The sequence below is a fragment of the Chiloscyllium plagiosum genome, chromosome 3 (genome assembly GCF_004010195.1).
Source record: "Chiloscyllium plagiosum isolate BGI_BamShark_2017 chromosome 3, ASM401019v2, whole genome shotgun sequence".
In the NCBI taxonomy this organism is placed as follows: domain Eukaryota; kingdom Metazoa; phylum Chordata; class Chondrichthyes; order Orectolobiformes; family Hemiscylliidae; genus Chiloscyllium; species Chiloscyllium plagiosum.
The window spans coordinates 49,485,814-49,508,395 of record NC_057712.1 but is presented as its reverse complement, the minus strand read 5'-3'; the positions used below and the strand labels follow the sequence as shown (position 1 = coordinate 49,508,395).

Genomic DNA, 22,582 nt, shown 5'->3' with positions numbered 1-22,582 from the left:
AAACTAAATGATCCCCTGTTCATGAGCCTGATGAAGGCATATCCCATTCGCAACTTTGAATATGGACACTGTTGATTGCATGAAACTTCTCAAACTCTTCTTTGTTCCTTATACTGAATTTTTCAGATGGCCACCAAGGGAAACTGTCCATTACAATTTCAACAGACTTTAATGTTTCCAGTACATTCCTAACTGGATCACCCTGAATGAGGGCCTTTACTTTCTGCACCCATTCCTCACATTAGTGGATAAGGCACAATCAGTGCTCCTCTGTGGAAAGAAGAACAGCATTAGGCCATTCAGCCACTTGAGCCTGCTTCATCATTCAATATGATCATGGCTTTTTCAATGTCCCTCACGTCCATTTACGTCTGAGCAGTGGCCCGAGAAGTTTCTAAAATCAGAGGGGCATGGATAGGGTGAATAGCCATGGTCATTTCCCCAGGGTAGGTAAATACAAAACTGGAACACATGGATTTAAGGTGAGAGGGGAACGATATAAAAAGGACCTAAAGGGCAACTTTTTCACGCAGAGGGTGGCGCGTATTTGGAATGAGCTGCCAGTGGTGGAAGGTGGTATGATTACAGCATTTAAAAGGCATCAGAATGAGTATGCGAACAGAAACAATTTAGAAGGGTATGGGCCAAATGCTGGCAAATGGGACTAGATTAGTTTGGGATATTTGGTTGGCACGGACAAGTTGGACCGAAGGGTCTGTTTCTGTGCTATACCCCTCTGGGACTCTATGACCTCCACTTTTCCCATATCTCTTGATTCCCCTAATGATCAAGAATCAGTCTCAGTCTTAAATGCACACAAGGACTCTGCCCAAGATTCTCAACTCTGAAGAACTCGCCGAAAGACAATGGGATTTTGAAATGTTAAGACAAATATCCTGAATCCATCCAGAAATACATTGCTGACTTGTATGGGTCTTTTTCAGAAACAATGATAGAATAATCTTAAATCTCCAGGATATGGATAATCAAAGTGTGGTCAATACCAGATTAGGAAGGGAGATGTGAACAGCCACATGGTAAGGCAGCCATGTTTTAGGGCTGTCCCAATCTTCATTCAAATCTGCAGGCTCTCGACACTGAAGCAGCAACAGTAATAGGTAAATGTCATTGAGAACCAGGAGGCTTTGAAAAATCTTTAAAACTTCTCGGTTTGATTCCTTATCTCTCAAACATCTACCAGTATAAAATGTAACATCCTGATAATTTATGACCTGCAGAACATTTATTACTTTGAGGGAATCTTGCAGTACTTCTGATATCCAGCTCTAGCTATCCAAACCCATTTAAGCTATAATCAGATGAAGAAAACCTCCTTTGTCTCCTGGTCCATAAAAATTGTTCCTTCTAATGCAAGTCTACCATGAGCTTTTTTTTTAAAGTTTATAACTTTTAAAATGGCCGAATCTCATTAAATATACCTTTATTGTATGTGCCTATGGCTGCAACTGACAGAATATTTAGATTTTCAGGGTGAATGTGTGCTTTAAAAAAAGTGCTCATTTTTTGACCAAGAAGTGCTGCTTTTATTTAAATTGACCACAAACTCAAGAATGTAAAAACACACATCTTCCTCGGTAAAAAAAAAAATCACAGACAGATTAGACAGTAAGGCAAAAGGTTCCAGATCTATTCCAACCCTGTCCATGAAAACTGTTACATTTCTAACTTTTCTCTGGTGCTGTGAGGCAGCAGTGCTAGCCTGTAAGCCACTGTGCCACCCCAAAGATAGATTTAAAAAAACCTTGAAAAATGTGATAGAGATCTGACTTGACACATCTGCCTTGCTTCCAATTTTCTTTGGTGGGGAAATCCTGAAAATCATGGTCATGAAGATTCAAAGTCCTGCCATCAACGGACTCTGTGAAAGGAATTCCATGCCAATGAATAAAATGCTGCATAAAATTTAAGCTTTTCAAATCAAATTGTAAGCTGACAACAGCTCTGGTATGAGCAGTTCTTGTAATAAATTCACATCAGACAGATGGAGGGCATAGTCTAACTCAGTTTGAGCATGGGCAAAATCATAAATTGCCTCTGTGCATTGAGATAGTCGTCCTGCACTAGGAGGCACTTTAGTCATTTTTGAAAGAACATATTGAAATAGTTTACAAGTAAGTAAAGAAGGTTGAGGTTTTGGAAAATATTGCATAAGGCCATTTCATGTGATATGGGCAGACAATGGTAAAAGTACTTAAATTGCTCCATAGAAGAGCCAGTATAGAGAAAAAAAGATCACATAGCCTTTTTCTGTGATGTAATGATTCAATCCAAATCAGGAGTTAACTCAGGAGATTTGATGTATTATTAGAGAAAAGGGCATGAGGGGAATGGAAAGACCCTCATAGTTTAAGATGATGAGAGGCCTAGATAGAGTGAATAGTCAGAGATTTTTTTCTCAGGGCAGAAATGACTATCATGAGGGGGCATACGTTTAAGGCGATTGGAGGAAGGTTTAGGGGAGATGTCAGAAATAGGTTTTTACACAGAGTGGTCGGTGCAGGAAATGTACTGCCAGTGGTGATAGTATAGTCAGGTACATCAGGGACATTTAAGCGACTCTTGGATAGGTACATGGACAATAGTAAAATGAGGGTATGTAGGTTAGTTTGACATTAGAGTAGAATAAAAGGACAGCACAACATCAAGGGCCGAAGGGCCTATACAATGCTGTACTGTTCTATAATAGATTGTGACGGTTAAACATACACATCAAACATGATGCCACTGGTGTAGGATATTGGAAATCAAATTCTGCTATTCTCAGAGTCCTTATGAAAAGTTAAAAAAAAATTGAAGTACGCAGAATTTCCACATCTGTTATCACTAGGTTGACAGAAAACACAGACCAGGTTTCCATACGGAACCAGATTACTACTTATTGTAGACAAATACCTCGCCTACAGGCAAACAATTATAAACATTGACATATAATTCAATTTGTTAAAACTGTAATCTCTTATACCCTCTTCTTTTCATAAATAAATATGGAAAAAAAAGGGTGTTTTGGCAGAGGGAAAACAGTTCAGTGATCTCCTTTTACCAGAACTGCCTGGATGATTCTTGTGCTGATCAGAATGCTTATCAGTTTTCCTTCTCTAGATGCTTTCACTATTTTGTAGAAGCACAGCGTCACTGGTTCACACTTATAAAAGGTGCCTGACTTATGAATTAGATATCACAGTTTATAGCAACTACAAAGGAAGAAAAATAGATTTTCTTGAGGCTTAAAGTAGCTTTTATTGCAGAGAATGGAAAAGCCCGTGTTGGCATTCTGAAGGCTTCTCTCCAACTTGATCACAGCTTTCAACTATTCAGGTACCTGAGAACCAATGGCATAATTATTGCCAGGCAGAAGGCCTTTGTCATTACTAACCAGTCATTAGTTCACAGACCAATCAGCTACTTCCTGCCACTGAATCTCCATTTACTTACTTACAATGTGGAAACAGACCCTTCGGCCCAACAAGTCCACAGTGACCCGCCGAAGCGCAATCCACCCAGACCCATTCCCCTACATTTACCCCTTCACCTAAATCTATGGGAAAATTTAGCATGGCCAATTCACCTAACCTGCACATTTTTGGACTGTGGGAGGAAACCGGAGCACCTGGAGGAAACCCACGCACACCCGGGGAGAACGTGCAAACTCCACACAGTCAGTCGCCTGAGGTGGGAATTGAACCCGGGTCTCTGGCGCTGTGAGGCAGCAGTGCTCACCACTGTGCTACCGTGCCACCCATTTGTATACACCGTTGACTTCATCTCATCTGCATTTCCTCTACTACCGGTTGAACCTGCAGCTGTGTAACAGTGCTTGAAACGAGAGCCAGGTTTCTGGTTTTCCTAGAATGCAGTAATCCTGAAGCAATCAGTTTTAAAATAGTACTTTTCCTATTTCAGTCCATTAAAAATACAGAAAATAAAAAGACATGATTTTGACAAAGGCAATGAAATTCTTAAGATGCATTCCTCTGGATCAATTAATCAATATTCACTTATCAACCGACAGAATTAACTTTGTACCTCAAAAGTTCTGTACTGAGCATTCTGAGGAACAAAATGGGGTTAGGTTAACAGCTGGATTATGGCCACATGAGAGTGATCAAGACAATTGAGAATGTGATCACATCCAAAGGCCAGTTACTCAGATTGCATACTTGTGTATGTATTCCAGATGTGTCTAGTGAATGGAAGAGGCATGTGAAAACATTGGGCAATGCAGGAAAAGCCACAGAGAGTTTTTAAATGGGGGGGGGGGAATTGCTTAAAATTTCAAGATTAAAAACTAAGAAGTGAGGTTGACTGTTAGACAGAATGGGTTGAATGGGTGGAGAAAAAGAAAGTGCAGTGCAAGTGCTGTTAAAGGATCCAGGAGTGACTCTTGTTTTAGGAAATGATCATATACGAGAGAAAGACCATTCAGTCAAGATTCAGAGGTAGATCTTGTATTAGTAATCCTGACAAGCATAGATATTGGAGCTTGAATGAATTAAGCATATAAAATATAAGGCCACAGAACAACCTGAGAACCAGAATAAGAATTCCTGATGATTGAGGTTTAGTGGTTGCCAATAAACATGACAAATGTGTACTGAAAAATTCCTTGCAGTTAGCAAGTATAAAGCTAAGGCAAGGACAGTGGATAGTTTTGAACACAATTGGCCAGTGCAGATATAGTAGTCTCTCCCACAGCTAGAAAAGTATCTTAAAAACATTATTAGCTCTTTTGGGAAAAAAAATTCATGGAAGTATAGATGAATTAATTGAAAGGCTATGTTCATTTAGGGCAACACTTTTCAGACAGAAATATTTCTGAAATGCCCAGAGAGGTAGCAGATAGAGAAGGAAAACCACAAGCAACAAAATGAATACAGTTAGGGCCTAAATATTCTTTCCAGGATCCAATATCTGTTGGTGAGATTTCTTTTTCACTATCGAACTAAAAGCAGCTCCCACAATGTTTTATCGGTATCATGAAGGAAAACCTTCAAAGAACTTAATAATGCATTGATGACTTTGTTAAATGTGCAATAGTGTGGAATTTGAGAAATTAGTTCTGTGGAACATTGGAGTTGAATTTAAAATTGGAAGTTAGGCATAAGGGGCTTTTAGACAAATTAGTTTCAATGTTAAGCACAGCAGTTCCAGAGTAACACACTTAGAGAGTGTTAGTCTCTTCCTGGTTAATCATACTAGGTCATCACTGAAGGATGATGATGCACATAAAGAAGAAACAGGGCAACTGTGAAATTTGAATTATCAATAAAATAAGTCATGCAGTCAGTCTAGACCAAAGATTCATTTGATTTATGTACCATGTCAAAATGTTAAGAAGTGGAGAATATTTCAAGGGAAAATAAAGCAAGTTAAATCTAGAGAAATGTGTACTTGAAATTCATCGCTAAGTGACCCAAACAACACTACACTAATGATTTCCAGTGATGCTTCACAGGCTAATCTTCCTGTTGAGTAGAGTATTCAAGTATTTTCATAACATCTATGATGCATAAAAATTGGAAATGTTGCCTCTTAGCTTGGACGATAAGAAAATAAGAAGGGTGCTTAGAAGTACTTTGGCTCCAGAAACATTCGCTGTTGTGGAAGGATGATGGATGACAGCACAGTGGGATTGCTCCTTGGCTAGCAATCTTGAGGCTCAGGGTAAAGTTCTGCAGACAGGAATTCAAGTCCCACTGCTGCAGCTGGGGGAGCTTCGATTCGATTTGATTCAAAATCTGGAATAATTAGGTAAGTCACAGTAATAATGAACTATAAAAGTACATCTGATTCACCAATATCCTTTGAGGGGAAAGATCTGGAATCCTTACTTGCTTTGACCGACATATGACTCCAGACCCACATAAATGTGAATGATTCTTAACTGCCCTCTCAAATAGACACATTGTTTATCAGACTGCTAAAAACCAGATAAACCAAACATTGACGTATAAACCAAAAACACCAAAGGCATAATCTTTCCAGTCAACCGTGCAATGTCTTCCTCATACAGATTTCCATCATCATTCCTGTGTGTGTGTGCTGTCCTGTCAGTGAGACAGAGATACCAGCATGAGGCAGTGACACAGAACTTTACAACTGCGCAGTAGTTTTCCTGGGAGTCCTCGCTATCAACTTTGATACATCACAACATCTCAGCAGCTTTGAGAAAACTGCCATTTACCACAATCCACCACACCCTCCCCTATTCCTTAACTGTTCAATCAATTTTCATCCATGTAAAACACCATTAGAGGATGCATGTGGTTGGCAAGGGCATACAGTGTACTCAGAGGAGGAGATCAAATTTCATGAAGAACAGTTCAATCACGCTACCAATGACAAAGTCATCCATGTCTGAGGGCATAACTGCCAGACTGGGACTGCAGTAGGTGGTGACAGCAACACCAATTGGGATGTTATATATCAGACAGTATCCACAGCAGGGTTCAGTGCCTGTTCTGGCTGATGCAGATTCAGAACCTGCCTCCTTGCACTGCTGATGGCAGAGGTTGTGGCACTGTGGATGGAACGTGCCTTTGGCTGAGAACTTGAGAAGACAGGAAAGTAAAGATTGGACTCCTATTCTCAATTACCTCATGTTTCAGAATATAGCATTCGCTGGAAACTATAACTATCCATACTTGCAGTTAAAGCAGAAAATGTAACAAGCTTACACAATGATAGGGAAGAGCTAACACGAAGCTGAACGGGAAAGAGTCTGAAGCCTAAATGTTATTCAGAACGGAAGCTGTGAATTGAGAGTGGAAGATTCTGAATAAAGGATGAGATATCATAGTGGGATTGCTGCTCATGACCCCAATTATATTGTATAGAAATGACAGGCCTGTCAGTCATGGCTCCTACTCCCAAATATTATTCTTTGGAAACCTACAGACAAGCTAGTATGTCAAGCTGAATTATTCGGCCAGTTGAGTACAAACATGCTTCAGAATTGTGTGGTTTAGTGCCACACCATATGGCGCACATATTGATGATGCCAAAGAACACAGGGTTGCAGTCACAATTTGCATTCATATAACACCTTTTAACAATGAAAGACAGCTCAGGCATCTCTCAGGGTGAAACTTTTTTTTTAGATTAGATTACATTACAGTGTGGAAACAGGCCCTTCGGCCCAACAAGTCCACACCGACGCGAACCCACCCATACCCCTACATTTACCCCTTACCTAACACTACGGGCAATTTAGTATGGCCAATTCACCTGACCTGCACATCTTTGGACTGTGGGAGGAAACCGGAGCACCCGGAGGAAACCCACGCAGACACGGGGAGAACGTGCAAACTCCACACAGTCAGTCACCTGAGGCGGGAATTGAACCCGGATCTCTGGCGCTGCGAGGCAACAGTGCTAACCACTGTGCCACCGTGCCGCCCACTATGCCACCGTGCCGCCCAACTGATAGGCCTAATTGGGAGAACAAAACTTAAGCTTGGTTGATCGAGTAGGTTTTAAAGTGTGTTTAAAGTGGACAGTGAACAAGGAAAAAGAGATAGCTAGATAGAAAGTGCATTGTAGAGAGATGTGCAATGCGAGGGAGAGGCAGGGAACAGGCTGGGATGAGAGAGAAAGAAAAGTGGGGAGAGAGAGGATCAATGTGGTGTATAGAGAAAAGGAACCCTGGGGAAGGGGAGGACAGAGAAAGAGAAACAGAAGATACAAAAGAAAGAAAGAAAGAAAGACACTGCTGCCTCACAGGACCAGGGACCCAGGTTCAATTCCAGCCTTGAGGAACTGTCTGTGTGGAGTTTGTACATTCTCCCATTGTCTATGTAGGTTTCCTTAGCATGCTCTGGTTTCCTCCCACAGTTCAAAGGTGTGCAGGTTAGGTAAATTGGCCATGCTAAATTGTCCCGGAGTGTCCAGGGTTGTAGTGGTTAGGTGTGAAGGAACCCGGGATAGAGAGGAAAAGAATATGGTTTAAACAGAAAGAGGGAATCATAGAAAGGCATCATGGGATGGAGAGAAAGATAGAAAAGGAACATGGTGTAGTGAGAGAAGGGAATATGCGTGGAGGGAACATAGCGAGGGAGAGAAATGTAGTACAAGAAAGGGAGAGAGAATGGGAATTCTGGTGGGTGAGGGGGGAATGAGGTGAAGACCAAGGGCATGCTGAAAGGATGTGTGGGGTGGTGGGAAGAGAGAGATAGAGAAAGGGAATGTGGTGAAGAGAGAAAGGGGACATGGGGGAAAAGAGACAGAAAGAGAGAAAAGGAATGGTTAAGTCCAGAGCTATCAAAAGCATTGTGTCATACTTTAAGTTGATCAGATAACAAAGAATTGTTCAGAGAGGAGCCTGATCATTGAATTAGGCAACAACTGAAATGGTTTAACCTGGTCTCAGTGTTCAGTTCTTCTCGAGACATATGTAGTGCAACAAGGTTCTGACCTGACAGTATGATAGAGCATTCCTGCTGAATTTATCAGTGAATGAATAAATGTCAGTAAAGCAAAAGAAACAAACACAGTGTTGGCATTAAAATTTTAAAAATAAATTTATAGATAAAGTTAAAAAAGTGCAACAAGTGAGGTAGCACCAGGACCAAAAGATTGATGATCTGAAAACATTGACTTTGCTGTTTCCACAAGTGTTTGGAACCAACTTGATCTATTCTGTTGTGGTTATGGGTTTAAGACAGACTGGTTATGGGGAAGGTAAGGCCTCCACACTTGGGTTTCTTTATAACACTGATTATTAAACATCAAGATTAAACATTATAAGGCATGAGATCTACCAGGCAGGTTTTACCATAGTATATCTTACTACTATGTTATTGAAAGATTATTCTACAAATTCTACTGCCCAGTGTTAATCAGTCTAATCCACTTGTTTCCCCACATACATTTCTAACTTCTTCACATTGTTAAACTCTGCCCATCTGGTACTATTTATTCCCAGTGATGTCCATGACATTGACACAAGATTGCTTAACTGTGTTAAAGCCCTTAGAAGGCTTTGATAAAGTGCCACTTAATACTAAAACTAAGAAAAGAATCTATCATGTTGGGAGGTAGTATATTAGTATGGATAGAAGATTGGATGACCAATAGTAGACAGAGACGTTGGGATAAAGGAGGGAATTTTCAAAACAGCAACTTGTAACTAGTGGTGTACCACAGGGATCACTGCTCAGGTGACAATTTATTTACAATATACGTCAATGACTGATGAGGAAAGTGAATGTCTATACCTATGTTTGCACATGAACCAAAAATGGGTGGAAAAAACAAACCGTGGGGACAACACAGAATCTGCAGAGGTATAGAGAGGTTAAGGCAAAAAGTTCACAGGTGGAATCATCTGGGAAACTGAGAGCTTATACACTTTGGCAGGAAGACTAGCGGAGCTGAATATTACTTAAGTGCAGAAAGGGTTCAGAAAGCCACAGAATAGAGGGATTTGGGGGTCTTTGTCCTGAATAACAAAAAAAAAGCATGCAATTTCAGTTGGGTAAAAGAAAGGGAAATAGAACGTTGGCCTTTATTTCACAGGGAATGGAATATAAAAGTAGGTTGATTTTTCTAAAATTATGCAAGTTATACGAAGGTATGTCTTTATCTAAATGAAGGGGTACTGGCATTGGAGGCAGTCCTGAGAAGGCTCACTCGGCTGATACAGGTATGGAGAGACTCTCTCATGGGAGTGTTGAGTAGGTTGGGCCTGGATTCATTGGAGTTTACAAGAATAAGAGGAGACCTTATTGAAGCATACAAGATTCTTAAGGGATTTGATAGGGTAGATGCTCAAGAATTGTTTCCCTTGTGGGACAGTCTCAGAATAAAGGGTTGCTCTTTAAAATAGAGATGAGAAGGAATTTCTTCTCTCAGAATGCAGAGAACCTGTGGAATTCTTCACTGCAGAGAGCTGTCCAGGGTGGGCCATTATGTCTCATAAGCGCTGCAACCTCAGTATCTGCGTCACCAAACAAACAAAAGTATCAATACTGCCCTTGGGATCGTTGCAAATCTGTCTTTACTTTCACCCCTTGGCATGCTTTGTCCACTATCTGATGTACAGAATTTTCTGTCAAATCACTGAAGACACAGTGACTGAAACAGTGCCATAAAGAGTGACACAAGCAAAATACTCTGTGCTTAATTCCTTCACAGAGGCTGGCTCTTTACTTGGAATGTGTTAGTAAGAGATCAAAAGCAGCGAGACATGAGCAGAAATGTGTAAAAAAACCTTGCTTTTTCATATCAAATATAAAAAGTTATCACAAACAATCACACCAAAGTGGTAGTACAATAAGATCGAGAGTGACTTGTCTTATCTGAGCGACAAGCTTCAACAACAAAATCAAGTCAGATTGCCATAGTCTCATCAGACCATAGGACTGTGTTTGCACTGGAGAGAGATGACTGGTGGAAACCTGAATGGAACCTCAGCTGGTATGGGAATTGAACTCATGTTGCCTTGCAGACCAAATATCCAGCCAACTAAGCTAAACCAACCCCCACCCAATAACAAACTAAAAACCATTGAAACATTCAAAGGTCACGTTCACCATGACTGCCTCAACAGACTGGCCAGTCAGTACATAACTCATCTCCTTCTTATTCTTTCAACATTAAGAAATGAATTCTGTCACTAGCGGCGATATTCCACAATGTCCTGAAAGTGAAAATGTTCCCGAGTTTTCTCAAATTCTGGAATTAGCTGCCAAATCAGAAAGCTGAATGGGATATATAAATAATTAAGATCCTGATTGGAAGAGACTTTCTCCACTTGCTGACAAATGCCAGACCCATCCCCACATGGAGGTGAGCTCCAAAGCAGCAGTCTGCCCTCAGCACCCAAATTGGAGCCCATTGACAGGATTGCAGACACCTAGACAGGGCTGTCCCTGATATCAGAGAAATAGAGCAGCCAGGCAGCTCGACCTATTCACTTTCATCTTTGCCAGGTTGACAGGGTCAGCAACACCAGGAGTGTCAGTGCGGACTCGATGGGCCAAATGGCCTGCTTCACATTGTAGGGATTCTATTAAACAAACAGAGAATGCAACAAAGGCAGATAGTTAAATTTGATATAAAGAATAAGCTTAATGTGTCTCATGCAAAACCTCTGTATCAAATGCTGAGATACAAGAGCTATCTTTTCTCTCTGTTCCGAAGAGGGCCACATTGCATTTCAAATATGATTAACTTCAACTTCTTCAACAAGATCACAAGGTATTGACCAATGTGACCAATTTTAATTCATCCTAAGAGACTCCAACATCTAGTTGGTTCCAATGCTTTTACATCTCCATGTGGAAGTCTACCCCACAGAGTGTTCAGTCTCTACGTGAAGAATTACCAATATCCAGTGTAAAGATAACTTCAGGAATAATATTTTTCCAAGTTGAAAATCCCCAGTGCATCTAAGTCTTTCTTCAGAACACCAGCCATGGAACTTGAACACTAAGCGGCAAATTTGAGACTCTCCTTTATAGTCTCCAGCACTCCTAACATACTGTATTTAGTAACTGACATGGTCTGGCATAGTGCTTTCCACACATTTACACACTGTGGCCCCATTTAGAGTGTTGAAAATTGCTGTGACCCCTCACTGTGTGGAGCAGTGGTGGGTGTGCTGCAGATGGTAGTGGATTGCACAGAACTGAGAGAGGTGAGGCAAAGTGATTAGTTTTTGAAAGCCTTATGTTTTGCCCTCCAGCTTTTATGGCATAAGCCAAAGGCCTTAAGCTTTGATCAGCGAAGCCATGGCCTGTCTAAAAAGACAAGCACTCAAGGAGCTTCACAGTAATGAAGCTGGATTGTGACCTCTGAATCTAATCTCACAAGTCCAATGCGAGTCACAACATACAATATGGGAAACTCTAGTCGAATATTTAAGCTTCTAAGCAAGGCAACACTCAATTTCTCTCTGTTACCCAAATTAATAGACAATAGGTGCAGGAGTAGGCCATTCTGCCCTTCGAGCCTGTACCGCCATTCATATGATCACGGCTGATCATCCTTAATCAGTATCCTGTTCCTGCCTTATCTCCATTACCCTTGATTCCACTATCCTTGAGAGCTCTTTCCAACTATTTCTTAAATGAATCCAGAGACTGGTCCTCCAGTCTCTGGGGCAGAGCATTCCACACAGCCACCACTCTCTGGGTGAAGAAGTTTCTCCTCATCTCTGTCCTAAATGGTCTACCCCGTATTTTTAAGCTGTGTCCTCTGGTTCGGCACTCACCAATCAGCGGAAACATGTTTCCTGCCTCCGGAGTGTTCAATCCTTTAATAATCTTATATGTCTCAATCAGATCCCCTCTCAGTCTTCTAAACTCAAGGGTATACAAGCCCAGTCACCCCAGTCTTTCAGTGTAAGGTAGTCCCACCATTCCAGGAATTGACCTTCATTGACTGGTGTACAAGAACACCCAGATCTCTTTGTACTGCTTCTTTACCTAAATTGATTCCACTTAGATAGTAATCTGCCTTCCTGTTCTTGGCACCAAAGTGGATAACCATACATTTATCCACATCAAACTGCATCTGCCATGCATCTAACCACTCACCTAACCTGTCCAGGTCACCCTGTAATCTCCTAACATCCTCATCACATTTCACCCTGCCAACCAGCTTAGTATTATCAGCAAATTTGCTAACGTTATTACTAATACCATCTTCAATATCATTAATATATATTGTAAAAAGCTGCGGTCCCAGCACTGATCCCTGCGGTACCCCACTGGTCACCGCCTGCCATTCCGAAATGGAACCGTCTGTCACTACTCTTTGTTTCCTGTCAGTCAACCAACTTTCAATCCAAGTTAGTGCTTTGCCTCCAATACCATATGCCCTAATTTTGCTCACTAACCTCCTATGTGGAACTTTATCAAAAGCTTTCTGCAAGTCCAGGTACACTACATCTACTGGATCTCCCTCGTCCATCTTCAGAGTTACATCCTCAAAAAATTCAAGATTAGTCAAGCATGATTTCCCCTTCATAAATCCATGCTGACTCTGACCTATCCTGCTACTACTATCCAGATCTCTCGTACTTTTATCCTTTATAATAGACTCCAGCATCTTTCCCACCACTGAGGTCAGACTATAATTTCCTGCTTTAAGAAAGGTGGGAGAAAGTGGTACAACATTAGCCGCCCTCCAATCCGCAGGAACTGATCCCGAATCTATCGAACTCTGGAAAATAATCACTAACGCATCCATGATTTCTCGAGCCACCTCCTTCAGTACCCTGGGATGTAGACCATCAGGCCCTGGGCTTATCAACCTTCAGACCTAACAGTCTCTCCAACACCAATTCCTGGCAAATATAAATTCCCTTAAGTTCAGGTCCTTCAGCCACTGTTACCTCAGGGAGATTGCTTGTGTCTTCCCCAGTGAACACAGATCTGAAGTACCAATTCAATTCTTCTGCCATTTCTTTGTTCCCCGTAATATATTCCCCTGTTTCTGTCTTCAAGGGCCCAATTTTAGTCTTAACCATTTTTTTGCCTTTCACATACCTAAAAAAGCTTTTACTATCCTCCTTTATATTTTTAGCCAGTTTCCCTTCGTACCTTATTTTTTCTCTGCATATTTCCTTCTTAGTAATCCTCTGTTGCTCTTTAAAAGCTTCCCAGTCCTCTGTTTTCCCACTCATCTTTGCTATGTTATACTTTTTCTCTTTTAACTTTATCTGTTTCTTAACTTCCCGCATCAGCTACGGCCACCCATGCCTTTTCCTTTTTGGAATGAGCTGATCCTGCATCTTCTGCATTATACACAGAAATATCTGCCATTGTTCCTCCACTGTCATCCCTGCTAAGGTATTGCACCATTGAACTTTGGCCAGCTCCTCCCTCATAGCTCCATAGTTCCCTTTATTCAACAGAAATATTGTCACTTCTGATTGTACCCTCTCCCTCTCAAATTGCAGATTGGAGGTTATTGTATTATGGTCACTACTTCCCAATGGCTCCTTCACTTTGAGGTCCCTGATCAATTCTGGTTCGTTGCACACTACCAGATCCAGAATTGCCTTCTCCCTGGTAGGCTCCAGCACCAGATGTTCTAAGAATCCATATCGGAGGCACTCCACAAAGTCCCTTTCTTGAGGTCCAATACCATCCTGATTCTCCCAGTCTACCTGCATGTTGAAATTCCCCATAACTGTAGTAACATCTTTGCGACAGGCCAATTTCAGCTCCTGATTCAACTTACATCCGACATCCAGACTACTGTTTGGGGGCCTGTAGGTAACTCCCAAGAGGGTCTTTTTACCCTTAGAATTTCTCAGCTCTATCCACACTGACTCTACATCCCCGGATTCTAGGTCCCACCGCGCAAGGGACTGAATATCATCCCTTACCAACGTGGCTACCCCACCCCCTCTGCCTGTCAGTCTGTCCTTACGATAGCACGTGTAGCCTTGAAGATTCTCACATACTTTAGCCTTCCAGTAATACAAAACAACTAATATCTTGATGAATTCAGCATGAAAAGTCAGAACTGCTACCACAACTGCTTCAATCAAATTGAGGCTACATGTTTTCTGCAGAGCTTGTGCCACACAGCCTAATGAGATGCATCAACAGACACACTAAACTACAAACCACGAGGGAACACTGGCTCAGACTGGTGCTTTCACATATCCTGTAGATGCCACACAGGCAGCACAGAAGTCATGCTACCCTCTTGTCTTGGGACTTTGACATTTTCATAGATTTAAAAGAAAAAGACTATTGCAAATGCTTGACTTTGGTACCTTATTCCGAGTCTGTGTTTGTCCAACCACGATGAGGATATTGGATGAGATGATGGAGAAGCAAAAGTTTATCAGAATAATCGACCTTTCAGATCGGATGTACCTACACAAACACAAAAGGAAACCCATTTTGTAATTTTGAGAGCAGCAAAAGGGGTAGATCTCCACAAATGGGTGGCACGGTGGGCGGCACGGTGGCACAGTGGTTAGCACTGCTGCCTCACAGCGCCAGAGACCCGGGTTCAATTCCCGCCTCAGGCGACTCTGTGTGGAGTTTGCACATTCTCCCCATGTCTGCATGGGTTTCCTCCGGGTACTCCGGTTTCCTCCCACAATCCAAAAAAAATGTGCAGGTTAGGTGAATTGACCATGCTAAATTGTCCGTAGTGTTAGGTGAAGGGGTAAATGTAGGAGTATGGGTCTGGGTGGTATACGCTTCGGTGGGTCGGTGTGGACTTGTTGGGCCGAAGGGCCTGTTTCCACACTGTAAGTAATCTAATCTAATCTAATCTAATCTAAATATTCTCCACCATCTTGCAATGGATTTCTTTCCAATTGTCTTTAGCTCAGATAACACAATGTAATTACAGCTGAAAACACAAAGGTAAGAGAGGTAGGCAGGTAGTGCAGGAGTCTCTGTGGCTATCCCCATTTCAAACAAGTATGCTGTTTTGGAAAATGTAGGGGGTAATGGATTCTCAGGAGAATGTAGCACGAACAGCCAGGTTTCTGGTATTAAGACTGGCTCTAATGCAATGAGGGGTACATCGGGTTCCAAGAGATTAATTGTGTTAGGGGGCGCTCTAGTCCGAGGCACAGACAGATGTTTCTGTGGCCAGCAGCGAAAATTCAGAATGGTGCGTTGCCTCCCTGGTGCCAGGATCAAGGATGTTTCAGAGAGGGTGCAGAATGTTCTCAAAAGGGGAGAGGAACCAGTAGAAGGTCATCATACACATTGGAACCGGTGACATAGGAAGGGAAAAGGTTGAGATTCTGAAGAGAGAATACAGAGAGTTAGGCACAAATTTTAAAAGGGAGGTTCTAAGAGGAGTAATATCTGAATTACTTCCAGTGCTACAAGTGAGTGAGGATAGGAATAGGAGAATAGAGCAGAGGAATGCATAGCTGAGGAGCTGGTGTATGGGAGAAGGATTCACATTTTTGGATCATTGGAATCTCTTCTGGGCTAGAAATGACCTGTACAAGAAGGACTGATTGGACCTCAATTGGAAGGGGACAAATATACTGGCAGGGAGATTTGCTAGAGCTGGTCAGAACGATTTAAGGTTGTGGGGAGGAGTGGATGGGACCCAGGGAGATCGTGAGAAAAGAGATCAATCAGAGACAGGTACAGTTAATAAAAGAAGCGAGTCAAACAGTCAGTGCAGGCAGGGACAAAGCAGAGAACAAGGTAGGACTGATAAATTAGACTGCATTTATTTCAATGCAAGGGGCCTAACAGGGAAAGCAGATGAACTCAGGGCATGGTTAGGAACATAGAACTGGGATATCATAGCAATTACAGAAACATGGCTCAGGGATGGACTGGACTAGTAGCTTAATGTTCCAGGATACAAATACTACAGGAAGGACAGAATGGGAGGCAAGAGAGGAGGGGGGAGTGACGTTTTTGATAAGGGATAGCATTACAGCTGTACTGAGGGAGGATATTACCAGAAACACATCCAGGGTGGAACTGAGAAATAAGAAAGGGATGATCATTTTATTGGGATTGTATTACAGACCCCCGAAAAGTCAGAGGGAAATTGAGAAACAAATTTGTAAGGAGATCTCAGTTATTTCGAAGAATGATAGGGTGGTTATTACAGATTACATTACATTACAGTGTGGAAACAGGCCCTTCGGCCCAACAAGTCCACACAAGCGCAACCCACCCATACCCCTACATTTACCCCTTACCTAACACTACGGGCAATTTTTAACATGGCCAATTCACCTGACCTGGACATCTTTGGGCTGTGGGAGGAAACTGGAGCACCCGGAGGAAACTCACGCAGACACGGGGAGAACGTGCAAACTCCACACAGTCAGTCGCCTGAGGTGGGAATTCAACCCGGGTCTCTGGCACTGTGAGGCAGCAGTGCTAACCACTGTGCCACCGTGCCGCCCATGGTAGGGGATTTCAACTTTCCAAACATAGCCTGGGACTGCCATAGCATTAACAAATTCCTCTCCATCTAAACCCTTAGGTGTGTACAAGAAAGTGTTTGGATTCAGTATGTACCTACTAGAGAAGGTGAAAAGTTTGACCTTCTCTTGGGGAAAAATGGCAGGGCAGGTGACTGAGATGTCAGTGGGGGAGCACTTTAGGGCCAGCAACCATAATTCTATTAGTTTTAAAATAGTGATGGAAAAAGATCTAAAAGTTGAAGTTCTAAATTGGAGAAAGGCCAATTTTGACAGTATGAGGCAAGAACTTTCAAAAGCTGATTGGAGGCAGATGTTTGCAGGTAAAGGGACAGCTGGAAAATGGGAAGCCTTCAGAAACGAGATAACAAGAGTGCAGAGACAGTATATTCCTGTTAGGGTGAAAGGAAAGGCCGGTAGGTATAGGGAATGCTGGATGATGACAAAAATTGAGGGTTTGGTTAAGGAAAAGAAAGACAGGATAGATCAAGTGAATCCTTAGAAGAGTACAAAGGCAGTAGGAGTATACTTAAGAGGGAAATCAGGAGGGCAAAAAGGGGACATGAAATAGCTTTGGCAAATTAGAGTTAAGGAGAATCCAAAGGGTTTTTACAAATATATTAAAGACAAAAGGATGACTAGGGAGAGAATAAGGCCTCTCAAAGATCAGCAAGGCGGCCTTTGTGTGGAGCCACAGGAGATGTGGGAGATACCAAATGAGCATTTTGCATCAGTATTTCCTGTGGAAAAGGTCATGAAAGATATAAAGTGTAGGGAAATAGATGGTGACATCGTGAAAAAATGTCCATATTACAAAAGGAGGAAGAGCTGAGTGTATTGAAATGTATAAAAGTGGATACATCCCCATGACCAGATCAAGTGTACGCCAGAACTCAGTGGGAAGCCAGGGAAGTGATTGCTGGGCCTCTTGCTGAGATATTTAGATAATCGACAGTGACAAGTGAGATGCCGGAAGATTGGAGGTTGGTGGTGCCACTGTTTAAGAAAGATGGTAAGGACAAGCCAGGGAACTAAAGACCAGTGAGCCTGACCTCGGTGGTGGGCAAGTTGTTGGAGGGAATCCTGACGGACAGGATGTACATGTATTTGGAAAGGCAAGGACTGATTAGGGATAGTCAGCATGGCTTTGGGAAATCATGTCTCACAAACATGGTTGAGTTTTTTGAAGTAGTAACAAAGAGAATTGAGGAGGGCAGAGCGGTAGATGTGATTTATATGGACTTCAGTAAGGCGTTCAACAAGGTTCCCCATGGGAGACTGATTAGCAAGGTTAGATCTCATGGAATACAGGGAGAACTAGCCATTTGGATGCAGAACTGGCTCAAAGGTAGAAGACAGAGGGTAGCGGTGGAGGGTTGCTTTTCAGATTGGAGGCCTGTGAACAGTGGAGTGCCACAAGGATCGGTTCTGGGTCCACTACTTTTCATCATTTATCTAAAGGATTTGGATGTGAGCATAAGAGTTAGTAAGTTTGCAGACAACACCAAAATTGGAGGGGTAGCGGACAGCGAAGAAGGTTATCTCGGATTACAATGGGATCTTAATCAGAGGGGCCAATGGACTGAGGTGGCAGAGTTTAATTTAGATTATTGCAAGGTGGTGCATTTTGGGAAAGCAAATCGTAGCAAGACTTACACACTTAATGGTAACGTCCTTGGGAGTGTTGCTGAACAAAGAGACCTTGGAGACCACATTCATAGCTCCTTGAAAATTGAGTCACAGATAGATAGGATAGTGAAGGCGGCGTTTGGTATGCTTTCCTTTATTGGTCAGAGTATTGAATGCAGGGGTTGGAAGGTCATGTTGCGGTTGTACAGGACATTGGTTAGGCCACTGTTGGAATATTGTGTGCAATTATGGTCTCCTTCCTATCAGAAGGATGTTGTGAAACTTGAAAGAGTTCAGAAAAGACTTACAAGGGTGTTGACAGGATTGGAGGATTTGAGCTATAGGGAGAGAATGAATAGGCTGAGGCTGTTTTCCCTGGAACATCAGAGGCAGAGGGCTGATCTTATAAAATCATGAGGGGCATGGATAGGGGGAATAGAAAAGGTCTTTTCCCTGGGGTGAGGGAGTCCAGAACAAGAGGGCATAGGTTTCGGTTGAGAGGGGAAACATATAAAAGAGACCTAAGGGGCAACTTTTTCACGCAGAGCGTGGTGCTTGTGTGAAATGGGTTGCTAGAGGGAGTGGTGGAGGCTGGTACAATTGCAATATTTAAAAGGCATCTGGATGGGTATATGAATAGGAAGGGTTTGGAGGGATATGGGCTGGATGCTGGCAGATGGGACTAGACTGGGTTGGGATAATTGGTTGGCATGGATCGAAGAGTCTGTTTCTGTGCTGTACATCTCGATGACTCTATGAACACACCAAAAGAGGTGGGAGTACACAACAGTTTCACAGGAATTAGGCACAAGTAATGAAAATTATTATTTTTCCTTTTGTTACGGAAAACTAAACAGAGCATAGTAACATGCATGCAACAATAAACTAGTTAATAGCAAGTGATGTATTACAACTCGAACTGACAGGTCATATTTAATTTATCTGGTGACTTTGGTATGCTTCTGCTTAATTGTCCTAAACAAAGTACAATTATTACATAATTTGCTGCATAAAATTGATCAACTTGTTACACAGATGTAACCTTTTGATTGAAGACTTGCAAAACTTTATCTCTTCAAATTGCATTAATTTTAAAAAGTCCTGGTCTGATTATTGGAGATGATTATTGGAGGAGAAGTGAAATAAACTTTTGTCTGATCACAACAGAAGCTCAGATAGTCAGTGAACGAGCCCAACCCTCAGCAATGACCACTGCCAAACTCCAAATACCGATATTGACAACGGTAGTCTGTACCATCTACGAAAACATTTTCTCTGCAACTTGTGACAAATATTAGAAGACAGTCGTGTCGTCATGTCACTGAACTAGTAATTCGGAGACTCAAGCTAATGCTTTACAGGCATAGACTGAAATCTGACCTCAGCCAGTGGTGGAATTTGTATTTATTTAAAAGAAGTAAAAAAGGGAATCTGGGTGAAAGAAACCAACAATGGTCATAAAAACTTATCTTGTTCACTAACCTCTTTTGGGACCTTACTTTACCTGCTTTGGCCTAAATGGTCACAAGATCTCCAGCTATTTGGTCAAATCAAATGCTTTCAAGGGCAAGTAGGGATGGCAACAAATGCTTTCCTTGCCAATGATATTCACATTCAAGGAGGTGTCTTAGCTGTTCATTCGAACAATAAAACATTGTCCTTAAATAATTTCACAATCAAATCAGCAATGGATGAGTTTGAAGGTACACACCTCCATAGCACAGCATAGACGACTGCGAGAGCGATGAGGGCCATACATGAGAGACCGCAGCCTACTATCAAAGTGACTGAAGGCATGTCAGCGTTCTCCATACCCTGCAGAGCAAAACCAAAACAAAGACAATTTAACAAACACAACAGAAATTTTCCTCTTCACAATTAACTACTTCTTCAATTCTTTATTCTCCTTAAAAATGTTTGGTCAAAGACTGGACTCATACAATTTTATTAAGTGATGACAGAAGCATCAAAGTGTAGGGGAAATAAAATTACTTTCAGTTAACTCTGAAGACATTGCATGCAACAACTTGCATGTACCCTTCAAATTTTATAATTTCTTTGACATCACCTTCCAAACACACGAACCTCCACCGCTTGAAAGAAGAGCAGATATATGGGAAGAATACCACCACATGCACCACATACAAGCCACTCAGCACCTTGAGTTGGAAATATAACACTATTCCCTCAGTATCAATGAGTCAAAAAATCAACTCCGAACTCCTAATGGAATTGTGGATCTATTTACAGCACATCGAATGCAGTATTCATGCAGACGCTCACCACCACCTTCTCAAGGGCAATAAGGGATGGACAATAAGTCCTGGCTTTATCAGATACGGCTTCATCCCAAGAATAAAGAAAAGGAAGAAACAAATTATCGCACAATTGGGGCATGCACTGGACATGCTGAAAAGAAATTACATGAGAAATAAACAAACAATCGACTTTGCACATACCAGCTTATCACTGGCATAGACACTAAACAAGCTGATGATCTGCATTCCAATGAGATTTATTTGCTGATATCATCGTGTATCTTAATTACAGGACACATCAAAAGTTCATTGCTTTGCTTAACATGAAATTCCTGCATTCTTAAAAACAGGAAGTCATTCTTTCAAGTGAATTTTTAATTTTGTTTGGGAATAGGAATGTTGCCTTTTTAATGCTTTTGTAATAGTCGGTCACGAGGGACTGGCATAGCTAGCTTCAAGCTGCATCTGCATCCACATTGCTTAAAACTGGGACACACTAGATTAATTTGCATGATGATATGTCAATGCTGCTGAGTGGCAAGAATGGGGATGTATAGTTAAGTGAGACAGTTAGACATGATCAATTTACAAGACTTCTCACTGGTAAGAACATCAGCTGTATCATACTTATTTCAATACAAACAGAAATGATGCTTAATTGTACTATCAGGGTTTGAAATGTAGGAGTTCAGAAGTAGCATACATTCCACAATATTTCGACCAAGAAAGACAAAGGCAGCCAGATACAAGGTAAAGCCACTTACTTTGGTCTGTTGAACTTATTTTGCCTCTTCAGTTGTATGCAATAAGTTTCCTTTCAAACTTGTGATCTTGCTCAAACAAGAGTCTGTGTACGGCCAAGATGCCATATTTTCCAAAAGTGACACTGCATGCATCATCCCTGATTGTTTTTTCCAAAGTGACAGTTTCACATTGTAAATGTAAGGTACAACTTTGGTTCATGTGTCACTCACTCATTGTGCACATACCTAATTTGTATGCTTTGAATAATCTTAGGGGTTGTATTATCTGTATACCAATATAAAGAAATCCAATTTGGAGAACTACAATGAAGCAGCAATGAAAATAATAAAACCAGATAAGAAAACGTAACACTGTCAACACTGGGGATCTGAGGATGAATAATCTGCTCTCCAGAGCCAAGAAACAAGGCCCAGATTAAGAAATAAGTTTCACTTCAAAGTTTTAATCATTAAATCTGTGTACAAATGTGCAATGTGATGTCGACTATAAATATCAGGAGCATGGAATGATACAGTACAGAAAAGGCCCAGCAGCCCATCGAGTCTGTACTGCCAAAAATATACTACCCCCCACACTCATCCCACTTTCCCCACACTAGGTCAATAGCCTTAAATATTCTGACACTTCAAGTGCTCATCCTAGTACTTGGAAAAAAGGTTGTGAGGTTTCTTGGATCAACTACCCCCAGAACCCCACCACTCTCTAGGTAAAAAAGATTTTCCTCAAGTCTCCTCTGCTACATATATAGTAAGGTTTATTTTCATGGTCAGTCAGACTATGAAGAAATAACTGACTGACTGCATTTCCAGCATGTGTGTTGCACAAATTGAAATATCACTTGCATTCCAGGTACACCCTGCTGTCATAGTCATATAGATGTACAGCATGGAAACAGACCCTTCGGTCCAACCCGTCCACACCGACCAGATATTCCAACCCAATCTAGTCCCACCTGCCAGCACCCGGTCCATATCCCTCCAAACCCTTCCTATTCATATACCCATCCCGAGAATATTCAGAGATTTCTTGA

The 22,582-nt window shown here is 41.7% G+C and overlaps 1 protein-coding gene across 10 annotated transcripts in view; it reads right to left on the bottom strand.

The window, feature by feature from the left end:
• The window catches only part of adgrb3 (adhesion G protein-coupled receptor B3), an 814,402-nt gene that overhangs the window by 168,560 nt on the left and 623,260 nt on the right, over positions 1-22,582 (bottom strand). For all 10 annotated transcript variants that reach the window (XM_043681622.1, XM_043681628.1, XM_043681636.1 and 7 more), the window contains 2 exons: positions 20,241-20,344; positions 14,753-14,855 (listed from right to left, as the gene is read on the bottom strand). In XM_043681622.1, coding sequence (XP_043537557.1) covers positions 14,753-14,855; positions 20,241-20,344 — 207 coding nt within the window. The remainder of the gene's footprint in view (positions 1-14,752; positions 14,856-20,240; positions 20,345-22,582) is intronic.